This window comes from Carcharodon carcharias, chromosome 15 (genome assembly GCF_017639515.1).
Source record: "Carcharodon carcharias isolate sCarCar2 chromosome 15, sCarCar2.pri, whole genome shotgun sequence".
In the NCBI taxonomy this organism is placed as follows: domain Eukaryota; kingdom Metazoa; phylum Chordata; class Chondrichthyes; order Lamniformes; family Lamnidae; genus Carcharodon; species Carcharodon carcharias.
Window position 1 is genome coordinate 122,812,362 of NC_054481.1, and position 25,361 is coordinate 122,837,722.

The 25,361-nt window shown below is 44.9% G+C and overlaps 1 protein-coding gene across 3 annotated transcripts in view; it reads right to left on the reverse strand.

Annotated features, from left to right (window-relative positions):
* Positions 1-25,361, reverse strand: part of agrn (agrin) — a 478,028-nt gene that overhangs the window by 29,781 nt on the left and 422,886 nt on the right. For all 3 annotated transcript variants that reach the window (XM_041206167.1, XM_041206169.1, XM_041206168.1), the window contains 8 exons: positions 24,014-24,376; positions 21,876-22,068; positions 20,281-20,496; positions 17,440-17,669; positions 14,805-14,939; positions 9,715-9,811; positions 7,476-7,640; positions 5,396-5,507 (listed from right to left, as the gene is read on the reverse strand). In XM_041206167.1, coding sequence (XP_041062101.1) covers positions 5,396-5,507; positions 7,476-7,640; positions 9,715-9,811; positions 14,805-14,939; positions 17,440-17,669; positions 20,281-20,496; positions 21,876-22,068; positions 24,014-24,376 — 1,511 coding nt within the window. The remainder of the gene's footprint in view (positions 1-5,395; positions 5,508-7,475; positions 7,641-9,714; positions 9,812-14,804; positions 14,940-17,439; positions 17,670-20,280; positions 20,497-21,875; positions 22,069-24,013; positions 24,377-25,361) is intronic.

The following is a 25,361-nucleotide window of genomic DNA, read 5'->3' on the forward strand; positions in this document are numbered from 1 at the left end:
ATATACCTGTCAGAGCACCGGAAGCCAAGAATTTAGACCATAAATTGTGTGCTGTGAGAGGCCCAAGTTGAGGTGTCTCCTCATCGGCACAGTCCCTGTGGTCAGTGTCAGAGCAGGGCAATAGGGTCACTTTAGATAAACAAAAAGATGGTAAAGGAAGATTGCTCGATAGTTCAGGATAGCAGCAGCGCAAACACAGTGGGTGGAATTTAATGTGGGTGACAGGGGTCTCACCTGCTGACTGGAGAGCCAGCGAGAGCCCACGTCACCTCTTTTCAGGGAGGCTCGCCAAATGAGATGTCAATCAGGCAGTTACCTTGGCAGTGATGGGCCTTCCCGGTGATCCAGGACCCTGGGAGCGCAGGTCCCGCCTGCTGTGAGCAGCTGACCAATCGAGGCTGGCAGCACTTCACTGCTTGGCGGCAACACCAGGTGGTGGCTGCCGGTAATGCAACCCACCAGAGGCTCAGGATTGCTGAGGGAGCCAAGGCTACAGGTGATTGATGGCAGGAAGGGTTGGGGGGGTGGCAGTTGGAGGCTGGGGGTCAGCAGCAAGGGCAGTGGTGTGGCTCTCAGGGTGCCCCTGCCCCCCACTCTTCCCCACGTAGGATCCTCGATCAGGCGCTGAGTGCCTTTGAATGAGGGACAACCCCCACCTTCCCCCCACCTCCCCCCCCACCCTTCTCCCCCTACCCCTCTACCCCCACCCCCCTCGCTCCAACAGAAGCTCCCAAGCAACGCTAACAAGGTTTTCTTTTCAGTCTCCTGCTTGGCGAGTCCCCTGCTGTTGCTGGGTGAAGACCAGCGGCAGGAGGTTGAGGCACCCAAGCGGGCATTAGTTGCCTACTTAAGGGCCTCAAATTGGCAGTGGGGCAGGAAGGTCACTCACGAGCCTTTTCGCCACGGACTGAACTGGGTGGGTCCGTCCCACCGCCCGATTAAATAGCACCAAACGCGACGCGGGCGAGAGCAGTAAATTCCGCTCAGTGAGTATATCGAAAGGTCAGAGGTCAGAACTGGACAGGAACAGGTTAGCCATCTGGCATCACTAAGTACGCTGAGGCCCACTGAACCTCTGCCTTCATTTAGCCTGTGCTTATTGTCACTGACGTTTAATAACGGACTTTCTTCGAAGAGAGTATAAAATGCAAAAACTATATGCTCTACAACTACCTCTACGTTTAGCAATGGAATTGGATGAGCTTAGAATGGGAAAAGGAAGTTGTGATTGAATGATGAAATCAATTCTTTTGGTTGTGTTTTTTTTGTTTTACCTTGCGCGATTTCTTAAATCCAGAAAGCACATCAGTATAAGTACAAAAAAAATAAGAGAGAAAAAGGGAATCAGTAAGCGTAAGATAAAGAATACACATTTAAACACACAGTACCTAACCAAAACATAAACAATACTCCAATGGCTACAAGCCGCTTTGTTAGAGATAGAATAACATCTGGAAAATTAGATTCTTTCAGTGCTCATACTGTAAACGCATTCGCTACAAAGTTTTGCATATCCCTCCACGGAGCCACAACCCATACAATGTGCATTTGGCTGAAAAAAAAAGAACTTTGTTAAAACCATTAACCATGGATTCTGGATGAGTGATCTGCCTCTGCCCTGGGGCTAAATTCCATTCCTACCACCCCAGCTCCAGCTGCTTCTGCGGATGAACTAACTAGCCCTCTCTCACTATCTGGCCCAGTCCGGCGAGATGGGAAAATTCACCGTGTACACTTAAACCCTACCCCCCGCTGTGTTACAGCAACAGCAACAGCAACAGCAACATGCCCCAACATGACAACTACTTCTGAAAGGTTTGTCTCTCCACTAATAACTCCACCCCTCCCAAACTCTTTGCATGGAACCTATTTTCAGCTCGTTGGTTCAACGGAAATAAATGTCTCAGGCTGCTGTACAAAGATGAACTGATCACCACAATTTTGTCCACCCAGCGTGTTTTTGCTGCTGTGCAGCTTCCTAAACCTCCAATATGGTGGGCAGGAAGGGCGTGCTCATGACAGGCTGGAACTGCAACGCCATCATATTGGTGGTGGCAATATGTTTTTTTGCTGCCTTTAAGGGCCCACACCTGAAACAGGTATGCATATTTAAATAAAGGGCCTAGAGCCTGTTTGTAAACTCTTCCGTAATACTCGGTTGCTGCGAGTGAAGCCAGCACTGGGCCAGCTCCCAAGGAAACCGGTTCTATAAAAGGCTGCCCTTGAAGAGACCATTACAGGCTGCAACCAGTAAGTTTTTAAAATAGACTTGCCTGAATGTGGAGCTGGGAGGTGCAGGAATACTTCTCAGGGTCCCCCATTAAAACCAGGCAAGCCTCTGCCGGCAACCACGTATCACCATCACCTCCCCTCTGATCGCCGACGCTACCTCACTCCTCTCCCAGTCTCGGTTTTCGCCCTTTCTGATCACTGCAGACCATTTCCCACCCATCCAGTCTGCGGTTCCCCTCTCAATCCAGTCACTGCTACTCTTCTAACAGACCCCCTTCCCTCTCCAACTGCCCTCCCTTCAATGGCTATCCTGAGGACTCTTCGAGACCTTTTTTTGTTGCCAACTAAACTGCCTAGGGATGTCCATTAGGCACACTCAGCTCCCTGGCTCAGTGCTAACAAAGCCTGAAGCCAAATATCACCATTTGTGGACGCGTTCAAATTTTTAGACCTCTACTTTTAAGTTAAAATAATCAGTTCAGAATTTATGAAGCTTTCCATATCTAGTGATAAAAAGATGCCACCCACTTCTTTCCAGCCCTGGTGGCAGTCACAGCTGGGGCTTTTAGAAGAAGATTTTTGGGTTTCATGACTTCAGTGACCTATGCCTCATCACATTTGCATGCATACACCACCCACACAGCTACTACCATCTCGCCAGCTCACAGGTATAGCAATCCTCTGCACTGAAACCACTGGGAAGACAACATCTTTGAACCGATATAGCAATGAGAACTCCTCCGCACATGAAGCCCTGACTAAAGGCAAGTTTATTTTCTGTTTTTTTGTATCAGAACAGGTCCTAAACTTCAGTGATAAGGTAACCCCTTTATCGTTCATTAGATTACTTGAAAAATCCCCAACCTTTTCTTCTGCATTTGATCAGACGACTGTGTTGACTCAGTTAACCAATGGGTTGCCATTCTCTCCCTGTTCCCCTCATTGCCCCATTGCTCACCATCGTAATCCGGTAAACCATTCAGGATCCTATTCAAGTGTAAATTCTACTTTCCTATGACGCTGTTGGGGAATAGGGAGTTGCACACAGGAACTGTCTTTGTAGTGGCTTCTTTGATTGTCATGACCATCCAGGCCATAAACAAAATGCTCAACCAGATCAGTAAAACCCGATTGACTAAGGTCGGCACTAATCAAATAGAGACAGGAGGAAATCCCCAAAGCCTGTCCACCATCTATAAGACTCAAGTCACGAGTGTGATAGAATACTCTCCTCTTGCCTGGATGAGTGATTCCCTCCGCCACCAACACACGGTAGCAGCAGTGTGTACCATCTACAAGATGCCTGCAGCAACTCACCAAGGCTCATTCAACAGCACCTTCCAAACCTGTCACCTCTAACACCTCAAAGGTCAAGGGTGGCGGGTGCATGGGAACACCGCTGCATCTGCAAGTTCCCCTCCAAGCCACTCACCATCCTGACTTGGAAATATATGACCATTCCTTCACTGTCGCTGGGTCAAAACCTGTAACTTCCTCCCTAACAGCACTGTGGGTGTACCTACACTATATGACCCGCAGCGGTTCAAGAAGGCGGCTCACTACCGCCTTCTCAAGGGCAATTAGGGATGGGGGATAAATGCTGGCCCAGCCAGCAATACACACTCCGTGAAAGAATAAAAGAGATCAAATAAATGATAATCATTGAAGTTCACTGGAGACCCTCGATAGATTCATTACCCTTACGGATAACAGAAAATTGTTACCTTTCACCACTTCCATACACATTCCTGCAGGGGCCAGTAGGGAGGGTTAGATGGTTTGGGGTGCAGGTTCCTTCTTAACTACAGTGATCACAGCTCCACAATCAGCCACCTAGTGGCATGTTCTGACAGAGCAAGACAACAGCCAGAATTTGATTTTCCAAGCCCATTACATGCATCTTATACCTGTTAAGTAGCATAGCCAAACACCAAAACTGCGCTCCAAATACTGGGACTCCTCGAATTACTGGCAGACCTTGCACAGAAACCTGCATTTCTCTGGTTGGGCGACAGGTGTCAGTAGTGTGCTACCTATGCAGGGAGAGCCATTTGGAAACAAAGCAGCAAATCTTGTGTTGAATTTGAGCCAGAACATTCGTTGCAATTGTATGAATATTCCCAATTGCATACAGCTGCTAAAAGCAGCTTTTCTTTTTTTATATTCTTTTGCCAAAACATATACGATTGTTCAACATTTCACAATCTCAGATACAGCAGCCATGGTTTAAGTTGCATCATTAAACCGGTGTGCCAGTGCACCATAGAGAGTGATGGGACAGGTGTTTGTTCCCCCAATTCCAAACGCTGTTAAGCTCCTGATATCATTCAGATCACAGTGAGGAAGTGTCAAGCAGAAACTGTTTGAGACCTAGGAGGGTTACTCCAGCTGATTTTCACAACTGGGGAAAGGGGAGAGGAACAAAAACACTTTAGAGGGAACGTTATCCAAAAAAAAACACCCCATTTGCAACTAAAATTCCACCAGAGAAATTGCATATGGCATCTTCTCTATCACACCGTCCTCTACAGAACTCTACAGCATTGCACAGCCACCAACTCGCATCGACTAACTCTCATCCATAAGCCAGACTCAACAAGCCCTTATCCCAAAAAAACCCAGAAACACCAAAGTTACTGCAGCATCAGCTCGAGAGGAATGATACAAGAGCCCAGAAAACCTACAGTGAGAACTGGTTACAATAATATTGACCAGTGCAGTCGTGAACTGCGAGTCAACGTTACTGAAATTTCCTCTGCCACTTACAGCTGGCACTATCGTCTCGCAGGAGTATGCAAAGGACTGCGGTATTCCAGCGTCTCAGGAATAACATCATTGGATAGGATATGGAAAATGTGCAGGCTTATGGATCACCATGCGCTCTCACATAAGGAATCGTCGGCTTGCTGCAAATTACATCCTTATTTAAGAGGCTGCTTCAATCAGTCTAGACTTTGAAGAGTGGCAGCTTCTTGACTGAGAAGCTCATACCTGTTGACCAAGATCAGAACCCGATGGTGATGGACACAGAGAAACTTCCCAGCCACCACGAATATCCTGAGAAAGCAGCAGCAAAGTCTCCCACAGCCCAGTACATCTGAGATTGTTTTGAAATCTGATTAATTTGCAGCCAACAATAAAAAAGTTATTCCTTGCTACTTACCGGAGATTCACCAGTGATGGGTTCACCCTTATTAATGGTCATTAATCCTTTACGTCCATTTCTTTCGACAGTAACCACGTTCCAAACATTCAGTGGGATGCGTTCCTTACTCCTATTTTAATAAAGGAAAACTACATCAGCCATTTTCAGCTTTAAATGAGAACGGGTAATGGTATTTCAAGTATTGTTAATTGAGAAAACAATCACTACAGTTGCAACCTTCCTATTCCATCACGATAATGTACAGATGTTGCTGATAGGGAGTCTTTTCTGCTGGGCACCTGTAGAAAATTGTGAATAAGTTGCTCACAAATTTCCCTGAGACATGTTCTTGGTGCCAATGGCTTCTCAGAAGATGAGTTCTCTTGGGGCAATTCATTGGGTTGGATTTTACAATCAGACGCAGAATTTAACTTAAGGTGTACAGGATATACAAAAGGAAAAGGTTAGGTTTATATTCTAGCTCAGCCCTCCAGGTCAGTGTCCAGGCACTCGCCCGACACGCACACGTGTGAAATAGCCATGAGGCTGGGCAAGCATCCTGAAGTCATCGCGCATTTGGGCGATATTTCGGTCTGCGTGTGCGCGGTGGGGGGGGAGAGTCAGCAGTGCGCCTGCCAACAATTAGGAGGGCTGTTAAGCCCAGTAATAAATTAATTAAATTGAATTTTTCCCTGCCCCGTGTCCCACCTTACGTTTGGTGGGCGGGTGGATAGGCCAAGCGGCCTTTGAGAAAGCTCACCCGCGCGGAGGATGAGGTTTCGAAGAGTGATTAAAAAAAACATAAAAACTTTCAAAACTTATTTTTAACATGTCCTTGCTCATGTGACAGAGTCACACGGGCGGGGGGGGGGGGGGGGGGGGGGGGGGGGGGGGGTGGACGTCTTCCTTAATTTTAAAATCTTTACTCGTAAAGGTTAAAAATCTTCAGCTCCCTGAGGCAGCTCTGGGCCTTCAGGGAGATTTCACTGAGCGGGCTCCCGTACACACACACACTGACTTCCGCACTCGCCCTCCTACCGCACCCCCCTTCTCCCCCCTCCCCCCACCCCCACCCCCAGCAGCGCTGGACGTTTCAGTGCGAGATTCACGCTAGCTGGCAGTTAATTGGCCAGCTAGCGGGTAATTGTGGTCGGGGCCTGATTGTGGGTGGTCGACCGTTGCACAGCTGCTTCCGGGCCCTGATGAGGAGAAAATCCTCCCCTCAGAGTCTCCAGGTATTGAAGGTTAACCTCCGGGACACTGTTGAGAGCGACCAGGAGGTAGATCATCAAGGGGCATTGGACAGAATATATTTTCTCTTAGCACCTTTGTCTATTGGTTATAAAAATGCCGGAGCTGGGAAAGTGAAGGCTGCTTGCTGAGAGCCAATCAGCGAATGAAGAGTGTGTCTCTTTTCCGATCGGCTTTGCAAACGCATCGCCATCCATGAGAATGGACAGGTGGGGCAACCAATAGTTGGGAAGATGAGATCACGTGATGTGGTCTCCAGGATTTCATCCAGGCGCACCTGGGAAGTCTAACTCTACCCAATGAGTAAGAAAGACTTCACAGTATAAAGGGCAGTCAACCAAGTCGGACACATTTCTCTTTTTCACGAACTTCACAGCCTATTGTTCATTTGCCTGTTTATGTTAGGCTTCTGACCAAAAGGAATTCAGGACCAGCTAATGCCTTTGTCAATATTTACTAATGTTAGCATGTTACAGGTTTCACCTTTCACAAATTGCCAGTTAGAAAAAAGGCTTTAAAGGGTAAATTGTGTTCACATCACTCACTTAGGTAGCCCATCACAAAATGAACCAATTTAATTTATGCATGCAAATTCTCACCCGTGCAATTCATTCAATCGCACCTAATTAATACCATGAATGCTGCAGGGAATAAATATCGATAACTAGATAAGGGTCGAGAACAGCTTTGTGGAATAGAAACCCCAGAAAGTGCCAGGACAGCTCGGACTTACACAAACAAATATTATTAATCTCAAAGAGCTGTTCTTTCTTTCTTTCCAAGGGTTAGATGGTAAGAGTCTTATTACTACAGTAAATCACGATGGTGTACATTTTCTCAGCATTACCTGATTACTGCTGGTCCTTTACCAAGGTCATATTTAAACTCTAAGTAACCATCACGCAGGTTTAAGCAAACAAAGTCTCCACGCCCATCTGTCTTTTGCCCATTGTAAAATATCATTCCATTGCGATCCATTGCCAAGAAGACCACCTCCATGGACAGCTTCTGACTGTAATCAGACATCACATTTACTGTCACGTTAATAAGTAGATTTTACTTCTCCCCGCTCATTTCCACCACCCTTTCGAATTATTCAGTCACACAATTCACTCCCGACATCCGAAGTTTGGTTTCATTTATTCTTTCCTGGGATGTGAGCATCACTGACAAGACCAGCAGCTGTTGCCCGATCCCTAATTGCCCTTGAACTGAGTGGTTTGCTTGGCCATTTCAGGGGGCAGTTAAGAGACAACCACATCGCTGTGGGTCTGGAGTCACATGTAGGTCAGACCAGGTAAGGATGGCAGATTTCCTTCCCTAAAGGACATTAGTGAACCAGATGGGTTTTTATGACAATCGCTGATAATTTTACAGTCACCACCATCGAGACTAACTTTCAACTCCAGATTTTTAAAAAATTATTAATTGGATTTAAATTTCACCTGCTGCTGTGGTGGGATTTGAACCTGTGTCACCAGAGGATTAGCCTGGGCCTCTGGACTATTAGTCAAGCGACATTACATTTGCCACTGTCTTCCCAAGTCTGAATGGGCTAATCTATAGATGGCTCCTTGTGTTATCGTCGACACTATTCCCTCATCGACAAGCAGTCAAGGAGATGCTTTTGAAGAGTATGGGGAAAGGATAAGATCAAGAAATTCAACTTAAGTTTCCTGATCTGTGAGAGCATGGGCCTCCAATCATTACTTAACATTCTAACAGTATAGTTAAAGCCCATGTTCTTTCTCTTGAACCCTGAATATTTTGAAGGATATTTCATGTCACACTGCCAATTCCAAAGATCATTTAAACAGATGTTGACGAGCAAACAATGAGAAACAGGCTAGCTCGCTACAATTGAACATAAATCTCTCAAGTTTCTGTTTGGAAAAGTTCAGCAATATTTTAGTAATTTGGTAAGTTAAAGATTGTTCAGATTGTCTACCATTTCTGAATAGGGTAGAATCTGGTGTTCAATGGTCCAAAGTTGAGCAGTCTGAGTTAAATTATCAGTGCCTCGTCGACCTTTCTAAAAGGAGCCTCCCTTAGGTAACAGTACTTCAACTGGAGAAGTTTTAATATCCAAGGTGACCATTTAATAACTTTGTCATAGTGGAATGTCCAATATGCCCCAACTACTGCCCTATTAATATCTTATGCAGATTTATCCTCACCTCCTTCCTTGACCATTCAATGTCAAAATGGTACAACTAGAATCCCATTAATGGGGAGACGTTGATATGGTGGTAATGTCACTGGACTAGTATTCCAGAGCCCAGGCTAACACTCTGAGGACATGAGTTCAAAACCCACCATGGCAGCTGGTAGAATTTAAATGTAATTATTAAGAATCCGGTGTACAAAGCTAGTCTCAGTAATGGTGACCCTGATTGTTAGAAAAACCCATCTAGTTCACTAATGTCCTTAAGGGAAGGAAATCTGCCATCCTTACCTGGTCTGGCCTACATGTGACTCCAGACCCACAGCAATGTGGCTGACTCTTAGCTGTCCTCTGAAATGGCTGAGTAAGATACCCAGTCCATGGGCAAGTAGGGATGGGCAACAAATGATATCCATGTCCCATGAAAGAAATATTTAAAAAGTCATTTTATTATTTATATCCCGCCTGAAACTCCATTTTCAAAAAATTCAAGTGCATCTGAACTCTTAAGTTTTCTCACACAATAAGGATTTTTCCATTTAAGGTATATTTCCCTTCATCAGATTGTATTACTTCACACTTGTGTATACTTGCCACTTACCTGTTCTATCGGTCGTCTACACTCATGTGCAGTCTTTCTGTATTTTTCCTCACCTAAATTTGTACTGTCAGCAAATATTGGTTCTATTCCACTTCATCGAATTAACATTTGTAAAAGCACAATATTTCCAGTTTGAAAAAAAAAAGCCAAAAAAGTGTTTTAATTTGGGAATTGGTTTCTAGAGGAGATGATCAGTAAGGGTCATTGTAAGTCCTCTATTTTGGAAATTGTTTGGAGGGGAATTTCAATGATGTGTGTACACAGGCAGAGCACTGGCCAAGTCTAAGTTTAGCACATTTCCTAAGCACCAACTGAACTCACAGCAAGTCGCTGACAAACGTATGGATTCCATTCATTTCGAGGTACGAAAGTCCATTGAACTCTGGGATGAAGGCAGTGGCCTGGCTCTGCTCAGCTTCTAGGGCAAAACAAAAGACACTGTAAATATAATGAGGTCAAACCTAATGTGGCATCGGCGTAGGCCTAAAAACATTTCAAAGAAAGTTGACCTGACAACAGGCACCTCTGAAAAGCCAAGATTTCCAAAGCTATGTTTTAACTTGCTGGCTAAAATGATGGTCTGTGTAAACCTTTTCATTGGAGGATACTTGAAGCTAAACAGGGTGCCAAAAGACCAGATAAAATGGAAACGAAAGGCTATTTAGTGTCACGGTTGTTGGTATTGGGTGAGAACAGGACCAGCTGGCATGTGACGCCACCCCACAGTGACAGGGTTTACTGCCATTCAATGTCTAGGCTCACAAGTGAATGATGGCTACTTGGGATCAGATGCCAAGGAGCAAGCTGCCTCCAGTGGCCTTGTACGTCCAGAGACATGAGAGGGGAGATCTGAATGGAACACTCTCCATCTTGGGGGGATTTCACCAAGGGATTTCACCAATTGTCGGGGTTGGGGCAGGACTTCTACAGAAGGGGTGGGTTCACTGCAGTCCGAGGGTGGGAGATGGTGGTGGTGGTGGTTGGGGGGGGGAGGGGTGGGGGGGGGATGTGCTTTGAGAGAGGGCTATGTTGTTGGCTCAGTGGGTGGATCATTGGCCTGGCATAGAACTGGTTGATGCCATCCAGAAAAGCTTCTGACTTGGATCCAGGATACCAGTCAAAGTATTAACAAAGGTGCAAACGGACGCAGGGTTTCAAAGCCGGTGAGGAAGAGGAAAAGTGAAAAAGACACTTGGCCAGGGCCCTTGGTCCTGATGGATATCCAGTTGCCTCTGCTAGAAAGTGCACATGAATATACAGAGAGAACTGGACAGATTCTGCTCTGACCTTCACTTAGTTAAATACCCCGCTGAAACTCAGAGGGTGGGCTTGCATAAGAGGCAACAGTTGGTTTTGGTATGGGAGAGGGGGACTTTGCTGGATGTGAGTAATCACAGTTCACTGCGTGAGCAGCACATCAACTTCAAGGCTTCCACTTTACAATAGGTCCCCAATGGCTCACAACAACAACTTGCATTTACATATCAGTTACCTACATGCATGGAAAGCAATACACCACCTCGTGTGGCTGTGAGCTACCCAGGCTAGAAACATCAGGTGTGTATCTTGACCTGCACCAGCTTGCACAGCAATTCAGGTGCTATGAGGTTACAAAGGGAGAGAACAAAATTAGCCAGGGCTCCCCACTACTGACTGTTGCACTGTAATTCTTGCTGCAAAGTGTATGGGCAGAGCTTAATGCCCTCCCCGAGGAACGTTGGGAGCCAGAGGGGGTATTTAATGATGCCGTGTGGGAACCCCAGCATCTTCCAGCCGCTGCCCTGATTAAGTCCAGGTGGGAAGGCTCATGGATGGCCTTCCTGCCACTATGCACCCACTGCCCCCCCCAAACCCCACCACCCCACCCCCCAACATGCCCCACCCACCCCAGCACCCCCACCCCCTACTAATTGAAGCCTTTAAGCGGACAATCCCACAAGGGCCTCATCCCATGGGTGGGGGACTCGCCTTACAGCGAGCTCAAAAAGCAAAGCCCTGTTGAGTTTACTTGCAGGCTCCCAGGGGGATCCCTTGCTGTCAGGTACCCAGTGCCTGACTGAGGGACCTGGCATCAGGTGGGATGTGTGGGCTGTGGGCAGGGGGGGGGGGATGGTGTTTGGGGGGAGGAGGTTGCTGCTGAGAACCACCCCTTGCCCTTCCTTCCGAAACCCCCCCACACCTCCCATTAGCCAGCAATCCCTTTCTATAACCCTCACCCTGCTCTCACCCTCCCTGTGGCCAGGGTCCCTCGCTGATCCTGGGCCTCTGGTGAGTGCATTCCTAGCAGCTCTGACTGATCGGCAGCTCAAGGATTGAGGGCGGGGGTTGAGGGGGTTTGGATTTCAATCCCTGGGGCAGGCCTGCCGCTGACCACTTAGTATGGCAGGTCTTCCCCAAAGGACATGGGATTCTCACCGGCTCTGCAGCCGGCAGGCAAGACCCCATCGCCCGGATTAAATTTCATCTTGTGAGCACAACATTGTAGTATAAGGGTCTGGCACATATAGGGTTAATGTGGGACTAAGTACAGTACTGCTCACACTGTGACGTAAGAGAGTACATGATCCGCACCCAGGGTTAGTCGGGAGTTGGACAGAGCTGTGTGTACCAGCAAGCACGAAGACAGCTCCTAGCTTGTAGCCTTTACTGTATATTTATAAGTAGTTCTAAGAGTCAATAAAGAGTTGCAGTTAACTTACATACGACCATGAAGACTACTTCAGTCCTACCGAACTATAACCAACACCATACAACATGGATCAGTCTTGGCTGTAAAGCCTCCTGTTGCTAAGTTTCAGTCGTGCTTTGATTATCTGTCCTGGTTCGTACATGAAAACTGTCACTTGGAACAATCTCTGGAGGCTGTCAGAAAGGAAGCAGACTTCTGTGTCTGCAATTTTGCCGTACTACTTAGACGATAGTTCTACAGCGCAACCATAAATCTCCATTTTAATGCATGGCTCAGGGAAACAGATTTCAGTCACAATTTTCTTAAATCGATAAATTTCTATTCATGAAACAGGCCGGGGTTGAAAGAATTCTGAGCGATCAGGCACTTCCAAGGTTTTGCGAAGATGACATGAAATATTCTTACCCTTGAGCTCTGTCAATGAAAGAGTACTCGTTCAACCAAAAACATAATATTCATTCTTTTAGCACTTCTTCAACTGACATCTTATCATTCAGCACACACTGCTTTGAATCTTGTCAATGCTACAGCACTATGTATTCTCTTGGGAAAATGTCGAACAGGTTGAATAGTCATTGTGTGGCATGTTAAATGCAACATAGAGTAGCTCCTCAAAATAATCAGTTTATAGAGGCAAGGGGCAGAAGGAGGATAAATGGATTCAAACTGTTTTATATTTTATGTGCCTTTTTATAATGGTTGGCAGTAACTCTCCCCTGCCCGTCGTGTTAAGCACTTGCCTTTTCATCTAGAAAGTCCCAGAAATCAGATCACACTCCAGCTACTAGAAACTCATCCACAGAACCAAGAATGAGGCTTGTTTCCAATGAGGTAAGCAGGGTAGTGAAAAGAGTCAGTGGCAGAACAGTCGTAACTATTAATTCAACTGTAATCTTGGAACCAACGCAGACTTGAATAATCTACCCAATCCACACGTCCCACGAGGAGAATGTGGTATTGAATCTTTGAGTTACAGAATCTGCCGGGCTGGAATATTACAGCCCCATTGCAGTGAGGACAGGGCATTAAAATGCGGCCAGCCACTCTAAACTCCACTGACTTCAGCGGGACAGATCAAGTCCCGCTGTCGCAAAATTCCGGTGTATTCTATATTCAGGTAGAATTTCATGGAAATCAGGTTCAGTTGGGCAAGTCAGCTCCTCAAAATCTCAGCCTGTCTGGGAGGACAGCAGGAAGTAAGTGTGCACATTCGTGCTGAATGAAACAACACTTTACGAACTTAGAGCGCCACTTATTGGTGAGGTAGTGAACAGCGACAGCAACACCCCACAATTTCAGCCCTAGCCTCATCCCTTTTACCTGTCAAAATGATTCAATTGTGGAGGTTTCACATTTATTTTCCCTTCCGGTCCTTTCTCATGTAACAATTCTCTCTCATCCACGCAGTACATTTTAAAGAATTATATCAGGCATGCAATAAATAAAATCCAATTAACTTGTAAACTCCCTTCTCCTCTGCAGGATTTAAATAATTTATCCTTTAAGTATTTATGCCAACTCAATCTGCTGAGTGAAACAACCAATTAAAGAGACGTCTTTAAGGAGCTAAAACTCTATGGATGAAGCAAAACTCAAGAGGTTGGATTAAATTCAACTCCAACCAGTTTCATTCCACAGGTCTTACTTGCATGGAACAAGTGACACAAGAATCCATCACACTGTAACGTAAAATCATCATCTGCCTCCTTTCTTCTTAGCATCTTCAATCTGCTGATGGTTAGAGAGTTGTAACAGCACAAACGGAGGCTATTCGGCCCATTGAGTTTATGCCAGTTCTCTATAGAGCAATCCAATCAGTCCCCTTCCCCTGCTCCATCCCCATAGCCCTTTCCAAGTGCCCAATTTCCTTTTGAAATCATGCCCTGTCTCCGCTTCCACCATTCTCATGGGCAGCATCATTACCAATCACTGCCTAAAAAAAAGTTCCTCCTCACATCCTGCTCTACATCTTTTGTCCAAAACCTCAAATCTGTGTCCTCTTGTTCTTGTACGATCAACTAGTGGGAATATCATTCCTTTGCCTACCGTATCTAAACCTGTCATAATCTTGCACACGTCTATAAAATTTCTCCTCAATCTCCTTTGCTCCAAGGCTCTCAAAGATGGTTAGCAATTAGGAGCAGTAACTTTGCATCTCTGCTCCTAAGTCAAACCTATTCGAACGTATGTTTCTGAGCTGATGCTTCTCTGGCCTCGATAGCATTTGATCAGCTAGATTCAGTTGCATTTTTTCTTTCCAAAAAGGCAAAAATGTGTTGTTCACTCTGTACTGGACAGCAATTTCAGCTGATCTTTAAACCGGCAATTTTCTGTTCTGTCTTCAAATCTCCAAGTAGCATCTGAAATTAAATCACTCTTCCCCAAAGATAAGTAACAGTGATTGCTGCTGGCACAGCTGTGCACAATGCCTGTGTTTGTATGTTCACCCCCAACACAAATTTCACAAAGGAAACAAAAGAAATCATGAAATCAGCTGAGGCCCTTTAACATTAGCAGAAAAATTTACCATCATCAATCAATGTGTTACTCATATTTTATATTTGATCGCACGCCGGTTTCTAGTGAAAAGTGCGCCTGACTGAACAATAATAGCATTGATTAATCTCAATTCTAACCGTTAACAACACTCATCACTGAACCGAAGTCTGCTGCTGCTGATTTCCTGCTCGTTTGAGGTGAAAACGCAGCACTAGATTTTTACCTCTTTCACAGAACTCTCCCTCGCGCCCCATCGGACATTCGCACTTTGCCCCACCTTCAGGTAGCACCAAGCATTTGGCTGACGGATGGCATGGGTTGGGGTCACATGGGTTGTGCTCATCTGCACAAGTTGGTCCTGGAAGGATGGAGTGTTAAATTTCATTAGCCACCCATTAGCAACCAAATACCATCTTACAATTCGAATCTACATTGCTCACGCTAACCAACATGAAGAAGTTCTAAAAATAATAATAATGGAGAAGGCAAACGGCTCATGGATTACTCTTGCACACGGACTTTCTATTAGGCAGCTCAAGGGCTGATCTGGCAAAGACCTGTAAATTAAACTTATTGGTCCCTCACCTAGAGAATGTGGAATTGTGTGTGAAAACTGAACAATAGATGGAACGAGGATGAAAGAAAGTCTGGGGGAGGGGGGAGTATTTTCTGTTCGAAGGGCATGTTCTACACCCTCAATCCTTATGGAACTCAAGTATTGTGGAAAATCTCAATGTCTGAAAATGCAACATTTTTCCATTTGGACCCCCCCCCCCCCCGCCGCCCCAAAACAGCATCTAACAATGTGCCTGATCAGGCAGAAAGTTGCGACCAAGGCCAAGTGAGAACATAAGCCATGCAGCTCCTCGAGCCTGCTCTGTCAGTCACTGAGATCATGTCTGATCTTCTATCTCAACTCCACATTCCCCAGCCAGCGTCCACAGACCCCTCGATTCCCTTAAGCCAGGTTTGATCCATTGTGCCCCAACAATGTGCCTCGACGTTAGCATGCACCTCGACCTGCACCAATATGTCAATTTTTTTGTTTTCCAAATCAGACAACCTTGTGGACTCTCAGGTCAGAAATATAGACCAGGGTTTCTCGCTGAGTGGGTGGGCGTGTGCCAGATCCGCTCGAGCGTAAAGTGATGTGCGATGTTTCGGTCGGTGGAGACGTGTGGGAGTTGGCTGCAGTGTCAACTAAAAGATCTAATAAGGCCATTAATGATCCAATTGATTAACATTTTTCACTGCCCCGCCCAACTTTAAGGTTGACAGGCAAACTCTGCATTTTTTGGCGAAACCACATATACAGGCAGGATGGGGTTTCGATCCGTCATTAAAAAAAAAAATTATTCTTAATTTCTAACATTAATCAGAGTCACATGAGGGGGATTTTTTGTTTAAAACACCTTAAAATTCTTTATCTTTTACTTCGAGAAACGTTCATCTCCCTGAGGCAGCTCTGTGTCTCGGGGAGCTTTCCTTGCGCGAACCCACCGCGTGTGCTAAGTTTGCGCTCGCCCTCCTCTCTTCACCCCCCCCCCCCCCCCTCCCCCGGCCACACAGCTGAACGCTGCCACGTGCATTTTACGCTGGGCGGTCCTCCATTGGTGTGAAATCGCGGACCGGCCCCGATTGTGGGGGGTGGGCAGCTTCCTGACTGCCCCCACTGAACCCGCCCGACGAGGGCGAAACTCTGCCCGTAGATTTCAGTTACAATTTACGTCAGACTGTGGGAGAAGTCTTCTGCAGTGAGCCGATATTTACTGGGATCTTTTCTAACATACTTCAAGCGGAACCCACATAACTAACAGCTTCTTCGCCTCATCCACCTGCGCTGCATCAAACCCAGGTTCCACTGATGAAAGGACAATGTTATAATTAAACTGTGGCATCTGGTTCCCTCTGCAAAAAGAGAAATTTCTTATAAGTTACTAAACTTGGAGCTGGGAGACTGGCAAGTTTCCATAGAATGAATCATGAGTATCGACCAGTAGAAGACGTTCATTGTGACTCGTATCGTTTGATGGATTTTCTGTTAGCTGTGTATTTACCCACTCAGAAAGCCATCACCATTGCCTAAGTGATTCCAAACCTCCAGCTCCTGAAAAATGCACACAGACATACTTTCCGTTTGTCTGGTGTTGTTGTACACACTCTCTCTCTGAAGGGGACATAACCCACTTAGTTGACAGATTAACACGAGGCCAGGGCTAAGGAAGGTTTCAGGCATGGGTACAGCTGCAGCTTAACTAGTCAGAACCAGTTAAGGCACAGCTAAGCTTCCCGCTGCTTATCCAGCTACGACTACCCTACCTAATAAGACATTGGCCTTCCCGATTGTTCTGGGATTGCAGTAAACGGGCGACTACCAGAACCCAGGAGCTTCAGAAGTATAATGTAGATCAGCGAGCACAGGGGAATGGGACTTGCTGGGAGCTAAGGCATAAGCAGCAGGGTTTTGGATGACCTCAAGATTAAGGAGGGTAGAATGTGGGAGACCAGCCAGGAGTGTGTTGAAATAGTTGAGTCTACAGGTAAATTAAGAGAGCTCCAGCAGATTCCAGGTTAAAATATTTTTTAAATATATATGCCGTCTTTGATATATGTATTACCTTATCTGTCCTAAAGGAGGAAAAAATTCAACACAAATACAGAAGGTGACTACTATGTGACTGCATTACCTAAAAAAGGGGGTTCGTGAGAATGAAAAAGACAATCCTAAAAACCAAAAAGTAGCCCTTTAAAAAACAAAAATCTCAAGATCAGCCCTGGAAATGAAAGTATTTGCTACGTATGACATTAGGAAAGAGCTACATTGGCAATCAAAGCAAGAAAATGAACAAAGTGGTTACCTGAAAACCCACTGACACATTCACAGTGGAACATCTCTGCCTCCTTTGCACGGCACTTGCCATAATTCTTACAGGGGTTGGGTTGACAGGGGTTATTTCCGCACTCTCCAACCCCACTGCCATACAAGACATCACTGCCCGTTTCCTCGAGGACATAGACCAGATTATTGACATCGAGAAGTCGGATGCAGCCCTTGAGCCCTTTGGTTGCTGCTGTTCTCTCTGTAACGCTGGGGAAATGAAAAGCATTTGTTGTAAAACCCAGAGCAGCGGAGCAAGCCAGACGACTGACACAATGAGAAAAGGACGCGCTGGTATTTAATACATACAAATTCACAGACAAAAAAAAAAATGAAAAATACAGCGGGGGCTGCAAATTTTAAATAAAAACAGAAAACGGTGGAAAACACTCAAGAGGGTGGGTAACTTCGGCGAAGAGACGAACTGAGTTAACGTTTCCGGCTGCTGATTTTTCATCAGAATTTTGTCACCCTGAAATGTTAACTCTATTTCTCCTTCCACAGTTACTGCCTGTCCTGCTGAGTGTTATCCAGCATATTTACTGTTATTTTACTCAAAATTCACGTTGGAAGCTCAATTTTAATTGTTTTTCTCATACCATGTTTCTCAGTGACTTGGGTTACATACTACGCTCAGGGTGGGGGTAGTTCAGAGATGCACAGACCATGGCCTCTTCCTGAACAAAAATAAAAATACCTGGAAAAACTCAGCAGGTCTGGCGGAGAGGAGCACAGTTAATGTTTCGAGTCCGTATGACTCTTCAACAGAACTAAGTAAAAATAGAAAAGAGGTGAAATATTAGCTGGTTTAAGGGGGTTGGGGGGACAGCTGGATAGAGGGTGGAGATAGCCAAAAGATGTCATTGACAAAAGGACAAAGAGGTGGTGAAGCTGGTGATATTATCTAAGGAATGTGATCATAAAGGTACAGATAGCCCTAGTGGGGGTAGGGTGGGGGGAAGGGATCGAAATAGGCTAAAAGGTAGAGATAAAACAATGGATGGAAATACATTTAAAAATAATGGAAAAAGGTGGGAAAAGAAAAATATATATAAATTATTGGGGAAAAAAAAATCTTTTGGTTATCTCCATGTATCGCTGGCCCTCTATTCAGCTCTACCTGTCCCAACCCCCTTAAACCAGCTTATATTTCACCTCTTTTCTATTTTTCCTTAGTTCTGTTGAAGAGTCATACGGACTCGAAACGTTAACTGTGTTCCTCTCCGCAGATGCTGTCGAACCTGCTGAGTTTTTCCAGGTATTTTTATTTTTGTTTTGGATTTCCAGCATCCGCAGTTTGTTGCTTTTATGGCCTGTTCCTGAACTGTGCTAAGTTATCTATTGTACTGGTCTCGGTGCCACTACATTAGGGACAATTAGCAAAGGTTCCTCTTCCTGATTACTAAGGAGTAACCACTAAATGCGGATACTGGAAACCTGAAACATAAACAAAAATTGCTGGAGAAACTCAGCAGGTCTGATAGCATCTGTGGAGAGGAAGACAGAGCTAACATCAGCTTAGGATGTCAGGTTAGTTGCTTCAACAATTCTTGGATAAAAATGCTGCTCTGGATCCTTCTTCCTCTTCACTTTCCTCTGATCCAATTCCTTCTTCCAGACTTCGACCTCTTGCCGTGCTTTCACCATCCCGTCTGACCTTCCCCTCCCTGACCCTAAACGATTAGGAAAGGTATCAGCTTCATCCCCTTACGTCTGCACCTGAGAGGATTTCAAGCTCAGCACAATACTGAGCTCTTCTTCTGACACCTTTGAATCCACACCCATTCTTTTGGCCAGGAATCTTTCTCCTGCAAAGAGGGCCCTTTCTCCCCACTTTAGAGTTCTGCTTCCACCTGGAGCCCTCTTGACCTGTCTACATCGTTCCATTGAGAACTAACAGTGTGACATCATTGTCTCAACTTCTCTGCTCCCTTCACTCGCTCTTAGCCATCTCTCTCTGAACTTACAGCACTCTGTTCTCTCAGGTCCAATCTAAAGCTGATGATAAGGGCGGCATTGTTGTTATCTGGTGGATCGACCCTGATCTAACAGAGGCTGAACACCAGCTCCCTGACACCTCCTCTCTCCTACCCTGGAGCACACTCCACCACTAAACATCTCAGCAAAGGGTCAAGTGATTCTCATAGAACACTTACAGCTCTTAGTGCACTTTTGAATCACACTGGCTCTAAGAAGAGGAAGGGGTTCTGCACCAAGCTGAAGTCAGCACAACACAGATGAGGCCTGCATACCCCAAAGCTTGCATCTACCCTAGTCCAGTTTTGCCTGGCAGTCATTGCAGAACCTGTACTGAGATTGAGTTACCAAACTGTATTGGACACATAAGTTGCGACATCAACTGCAGATATATCCACCAGCGAAGCTGACATGCAATGAAGTACTTTTAGAAAGGTAGGCTGGGATTTTCAGGCCCCCAGCGTGGCAGGACCCGGCACAGGAGATTCGGCAGCCCAGCCAATTGGCTTTCGGCGGGACCGGATGATCCCCGTGGTGGGCGGGGCCAGAAAATACCACCCAGAGTCACTGATATAATGTGGGAAATGTGGCAACCTAATTGTGCATAGCAAGGTCCCACAACCAGTATTGTTGATAACAACCAGATACTCCCCATTGACCTTCATTGAAATAACGTCGTGGAGTCTTTTTACATCCACCTTAAGAGGGCAGACAAAGCCACTGATTGTCTCATCAGATAGCCAAGTGCTTCTGGAGTTGGAAGGGCAGCGTGTGGTAATGAAATCAGCCAAATGGACAATCTAAATAGAAATTACACCTTCCAGGAAAAATAGAGAACATTTACAGTGCCATTTCATCCTCTGGTGCTCCTCCCAGGAATAGGTCTGTGTCCAGATTTAGTCCATCTGTTCCAGCAGGACTTTCCCCGATCACATGCGGCTCACCATCCACCGACAGCATTCCACTGCGCCGGTTGCGATTCACGACCACTTGGTGCCATTTCCCAGGTTCTATGCGTGTCTTACTGATGATGATGCCAGTTCCAGAGCCAGTGTTGAATCTGTAGGGATTGAGAAAGGATCAAATTGACTAAGGTGACGACTGGGAGCTGGCTGCAAATTCAGAACCGACCAGCGCCTCGACTCCTCAAGCGCTGGTTTTCTTAAGAAGAGGCCTGTAGGCAACATTCTTCTTTACCATAGGTTGGGTGCTTTAATAAGTTTCAACTTGATATCAATTTCCCTCAGTTTGTTAATAAAATCGACTTAACGATTGACAAACTCCATTACTTACGCCAGCCTCAAAAATGTAACAGTTACAAACAAAAGGGTAACAATTTGCAAGGAATTTCACCAATAAGTGTAAGGAGGGTGAATGCTGAGCTGGAAAGAGAGAGGTTAAGAACAATGACCGATACCTTGAACCAAAAGATTGGTTTTGAGGAGGTTGTTAAAGGCGCAGAGGGAGGCGGAGAAGTTTGATATACACACTTTTGACCTCATTTCTTTCTCCCCCGGGCTATACATGACTACATGGAGAGGAAAAAGTGAATGTGATTCTGTAGCTCAGTGAAGAGTACAGTCTAACTGAGTTAAGATTGTTCTAACTGAAGGAAAGCTTGTTTCGGGACACGTTCACATTTTTAAGATGCTGAAAGGTACTGACGCAATGAATTCTCGTAGCTTATTTAACTTAAATTGCAGCATGACAGGACACAAATACAAATTTGCTGCAGATAATAAAATTGCCCCCTTCCCTATCCATGAGCAGCAGATATCTAAAGCAGACTCCGAAGAATGAAGAATGGGTAGGTGCCTGGCTATAAAAGGGACTGAATGTTAAAGGGATAAGTACGTCCTTGGAGGAGCACAAGAGGAACCCAAGGAAAGTTAAAGATGAGAGAAGACTATATGGTCCCTTGGGACCCATCCAATTAGTATGTTAAATCTCCCATCATACCATCCAGCTGTATTTTAAATAACACAGATGTTTTTGTCTCTATTACCGTCTGGTAGATTATTAAAAACATTTATTACCCACTGAGATGACTAAATACTCTGAAATAGTTAGGGTCTGGTGTTGTTGAGACCATGGTAGCAGTTATTTGTGGAATGCTACTGGTAATGGTAAAATAATATATAAAATACAATTTTTACACCAGTGCCTCAGGAACAAAGGATCAATATCTCAAGGACCAAAATAAAATTTAATTTTATTCCTCCATGGAAGTCTAGCTTAGGGACTACACTGTAATAGTTTACAGTGGGCAATGTATATGGTTATAACTGAATTTGTACTTTTATAATGTAGAGAATTTACAAAGGAAGGAATGATCTGCTTATTTCATGCTTTACATTATCCTAAAATTATCAAAAACATAGGCTAGTAATTGGACTATGGTAAACAATTTGATTCTTTTAACAGAAATGCACATTTTACCTTAGCTCCACATGGCCCCTTACAAGGGCTAGAGAGATGAAATCTTTGCCTTTCTTCTGTCCATTGTACAACAGTAAGCCATCCAGGTCAGAGGCACGGAATTCTAGACTGATACGCACTGTGTAGTAAGCCTTCATAGTCTTAAATGCCAGGTAAGACTTACCACCAAACTCGGGTAAATGATACACAATTGCTGTACAAAATGAAACAGGTCTTAACAGCGTTTCAAGTATTAGCACCGCCTGTGATTTCTGAACAAAACCCATTTTTTAAATGACAAAATAACTTGATTAGCCAATTAAGTTATATTTTAGAAAAAGACTTTAAAACGGTTCATATACCAGTAATAGTTTACAGAAAGGGAGACAAATTTTATATTTTTACCTTTTTACTTCCCTTTTTAAAATAATTTAGTGACAGACAACCTACAATCTGTTTTCAAGGTTCCTCTTTCACAATTACGCTAAATGAGAAACCTTTAATAATGGAATGTATCAGCTGGCTGCCAAATTTGAGTCTTGTGCACACTACATTAATGACTCGCTCTGTAACTGCAGCTGCCCAATGTCTATAGCATGTCTTACAGCTTGCTAAGCTCCTTCATTCCTTATGTCCTTGACTTCCCTTAAACCAGGAGCAGTAGTGGTACAATGAAACACGACATAATTTACACATTCTGGGAGACCAACAATACCAATGTAGAAAAATACCGCTCCAATTTCTTTGTAGCAAAACAAAAAGGATTACCACGTGTTAAAATGGAAAGATATTTACTGCAATAGTAATGAATTACATGTGACAACATTATATGGGCAGCCTCTGAAGTAGTATCACAGCACAATGTGACTTTCAATCCAAACTACAGTTGGCGATAAGATGAGTCAGTACAGATACCACTTTAGCAAGTATTAGGCAGGTTGCTCAGTGTCAGATTTATCTGAAGAACGTAGCTCATGAGGCCCCAACAGGTATGGAAAATGACAATAAGGCATAATTCATTTGCTGAGTATTCCAAACACAGAAATTTATTCAGCTATTTTTATGCCCCAACCACAAAAGAAAACACAAAAGGTACCATTAGATGTAAAGGAAAAATGTACAAGTCTATGGGGAAAGAATGGGACGAACTGAATATTTCTTTCAAAGAGCTAGCACAGCAGTGATTCTATGAAATTAATATAGTTTATGATTTACAGGGCAAGTACAATGCTAACAAAGATGTATGTTGTTCACTTAATAACATTACAAAGGGCTCTGTTTAGTTTCTTGACTTCTATTCCCTCTAGCTTTCTCCAGACAAACAACAACATTGACATGAAAAATGGCTACATCTTATGCACATTGAGTCAATATGCACAGTACTAACACCACAAAAACCTGATTAGGCTTTGACATGCTGCAGCGCAGAATGGTTTCACCATAGGTTCGTGGCAGAGGTGGTCGAGGTTGAGTTCCTGATTTCAGGCATACTGCCATTTGCAGGGGGCTTGCAGAGGTCAGTCACTTTCCAACAAGGAGGGGGGAATACTGGAAGGATCACCTCCAGAAGACTTAACTACTCTGGCTGCAATCTAGAGAAAAAACATCCCTTGTTCTTTTGGCTCAGACATGATACTTAGAGAAACAAAGGAAAAGTGTCCCCTTAAGAAATAAACATTTTATTCTTGAGGCAGGAGTAAAGTCTTGCAAGCGTGTGGTTCGGCAAGGTTGCAGCTTCAATCACTGGTCTATGCAAAGCTAGTCGATCACCACAATGACAATGGTGGGGATGCGACAAATGGCCACATATCCCTGGCTCAGAAAGGCTGGGGGCCAGGGGGGTGGGTTTGGCCATTGTCCACACTCTTGCCTCCTATGCATTGACCTCTACTGGAAATGGGCTATTCTGAATGTTAGGTGAAGATAGAATCGGATTTGATGTCCGTCAGTCAAATTCACTAACAAAGCTCAGAGATGTCTAACGGCCAGGCTTACAAAACACCATAGGGCCTTCTAAACCTTACGCCAGCTAAGGGTCAACATCGTCAGGAGAAACGAAAAACTGGAGAGAACATAATCTTCAGGGAGAGAAGAAGCCTTACCCTTAAACTCATTATTTGGAAAATACAAGAGCCTATTATCACTTTAGCATTTCTTACTTTGCTCACAGACAGCTCCTCCCCTGCCGGCTGGGCAACTGCAAGTGTAATCCTTCCCGTCATCTTCACAGGTACCTCCATGGAGACAAGGGTGGAAATCACAAGGCTTGGGTAACACATCTGGCAGTTCGGCATGAATATCCTTGGAGTAATGGGGCCTCCTGGTGGTGGCTGCCTTTGCCGTGGTTGTGGGTGTAGTGGAAAGCCCCTTAACCTGTGGGTGGGTTTTAGGCCGTCTAGTGGTAGAGAAGGGCCGCCTGGTAATTGTCAGCGGGAGGGTGACCAGCGTGGAAGCAGTGGTGACTGGGATTGTTGTGGCTGCTGTGGTCGTGCTGGTTGTTGTAAACAGCACTGGCGCCCAATCTACAATAAAAATCAAACAGGAAAATCCACATACAAACTAAATTAAACCGCCTGTTCCACAGTACATGGCAACAGAATTTAAAATACTTTGATAACTTACATTTACATAAATCTGTCAAATGTTAATTACAACAACCTCCATTTATACATCACCTATCAAACAAAAATTGATTGTATTGACACAATAACGTACTTGTTAAAGTTAGGAATATATTTTTCACATACAGCTCAGATCCTTGTATTACAATCGTGGTGATTTAACTTCTAGAGCTTCCATTTCAAAGCTGCAATCGATACTCGTCTTTGTTTCAGGTATACACCTTCCAGGAAGGATAAAGATACTCACCCTGGCCAAAAGCCCCTTTATCACTCAAATAATAGGAAAGGCAATGGGGGGGGGGGGGCAAAAAATAGATTTAAGAAGCGTACTCTCCTCCACAGATCATTTGGATGGTTTGAAGGTTAAGCACTACAAGGAATGAATATAAAAATCACACAACGAAGGGACAGGGAGACTCTGCAATTGATAGCGCAGAACTCATTTCTCTCTCTCTCTCTCTCTCTCTCTCCCCCCCCCCCTTACTAGTCACCAAGGATTCAAATATCATATAATCTGACAATGGGCACTTCTTCCAGGGGCAGAACTTTATGTCCCCGTGGCAGGCACGCACACGATGACCTCGGGCGAGTATCTCGACGCCATCGCCCAATAGTTTAGTCGGCGGGCGCGAGCGGGTGCCAGAGCCCTGCCCGCCATTACTAAAGAGGCCATTTAAGGTCATTAAAAAGCCGACTGACTGTGATTTTTCGCTGCCCGTGTGATTTCATGGGCGAAATGGGCAGGCGGCCAGCCGACACTTTCACAAACCTCACCCACGGGTGGGATAAAAGGGGTCAGTAGCGTTGCCAGAGTGAGTCGTGAGGAGCTTGGCAGATAGTTTGCCGCCCTTGACTTATCGGTACTTGGCAGCTTCATCTCTGTTCG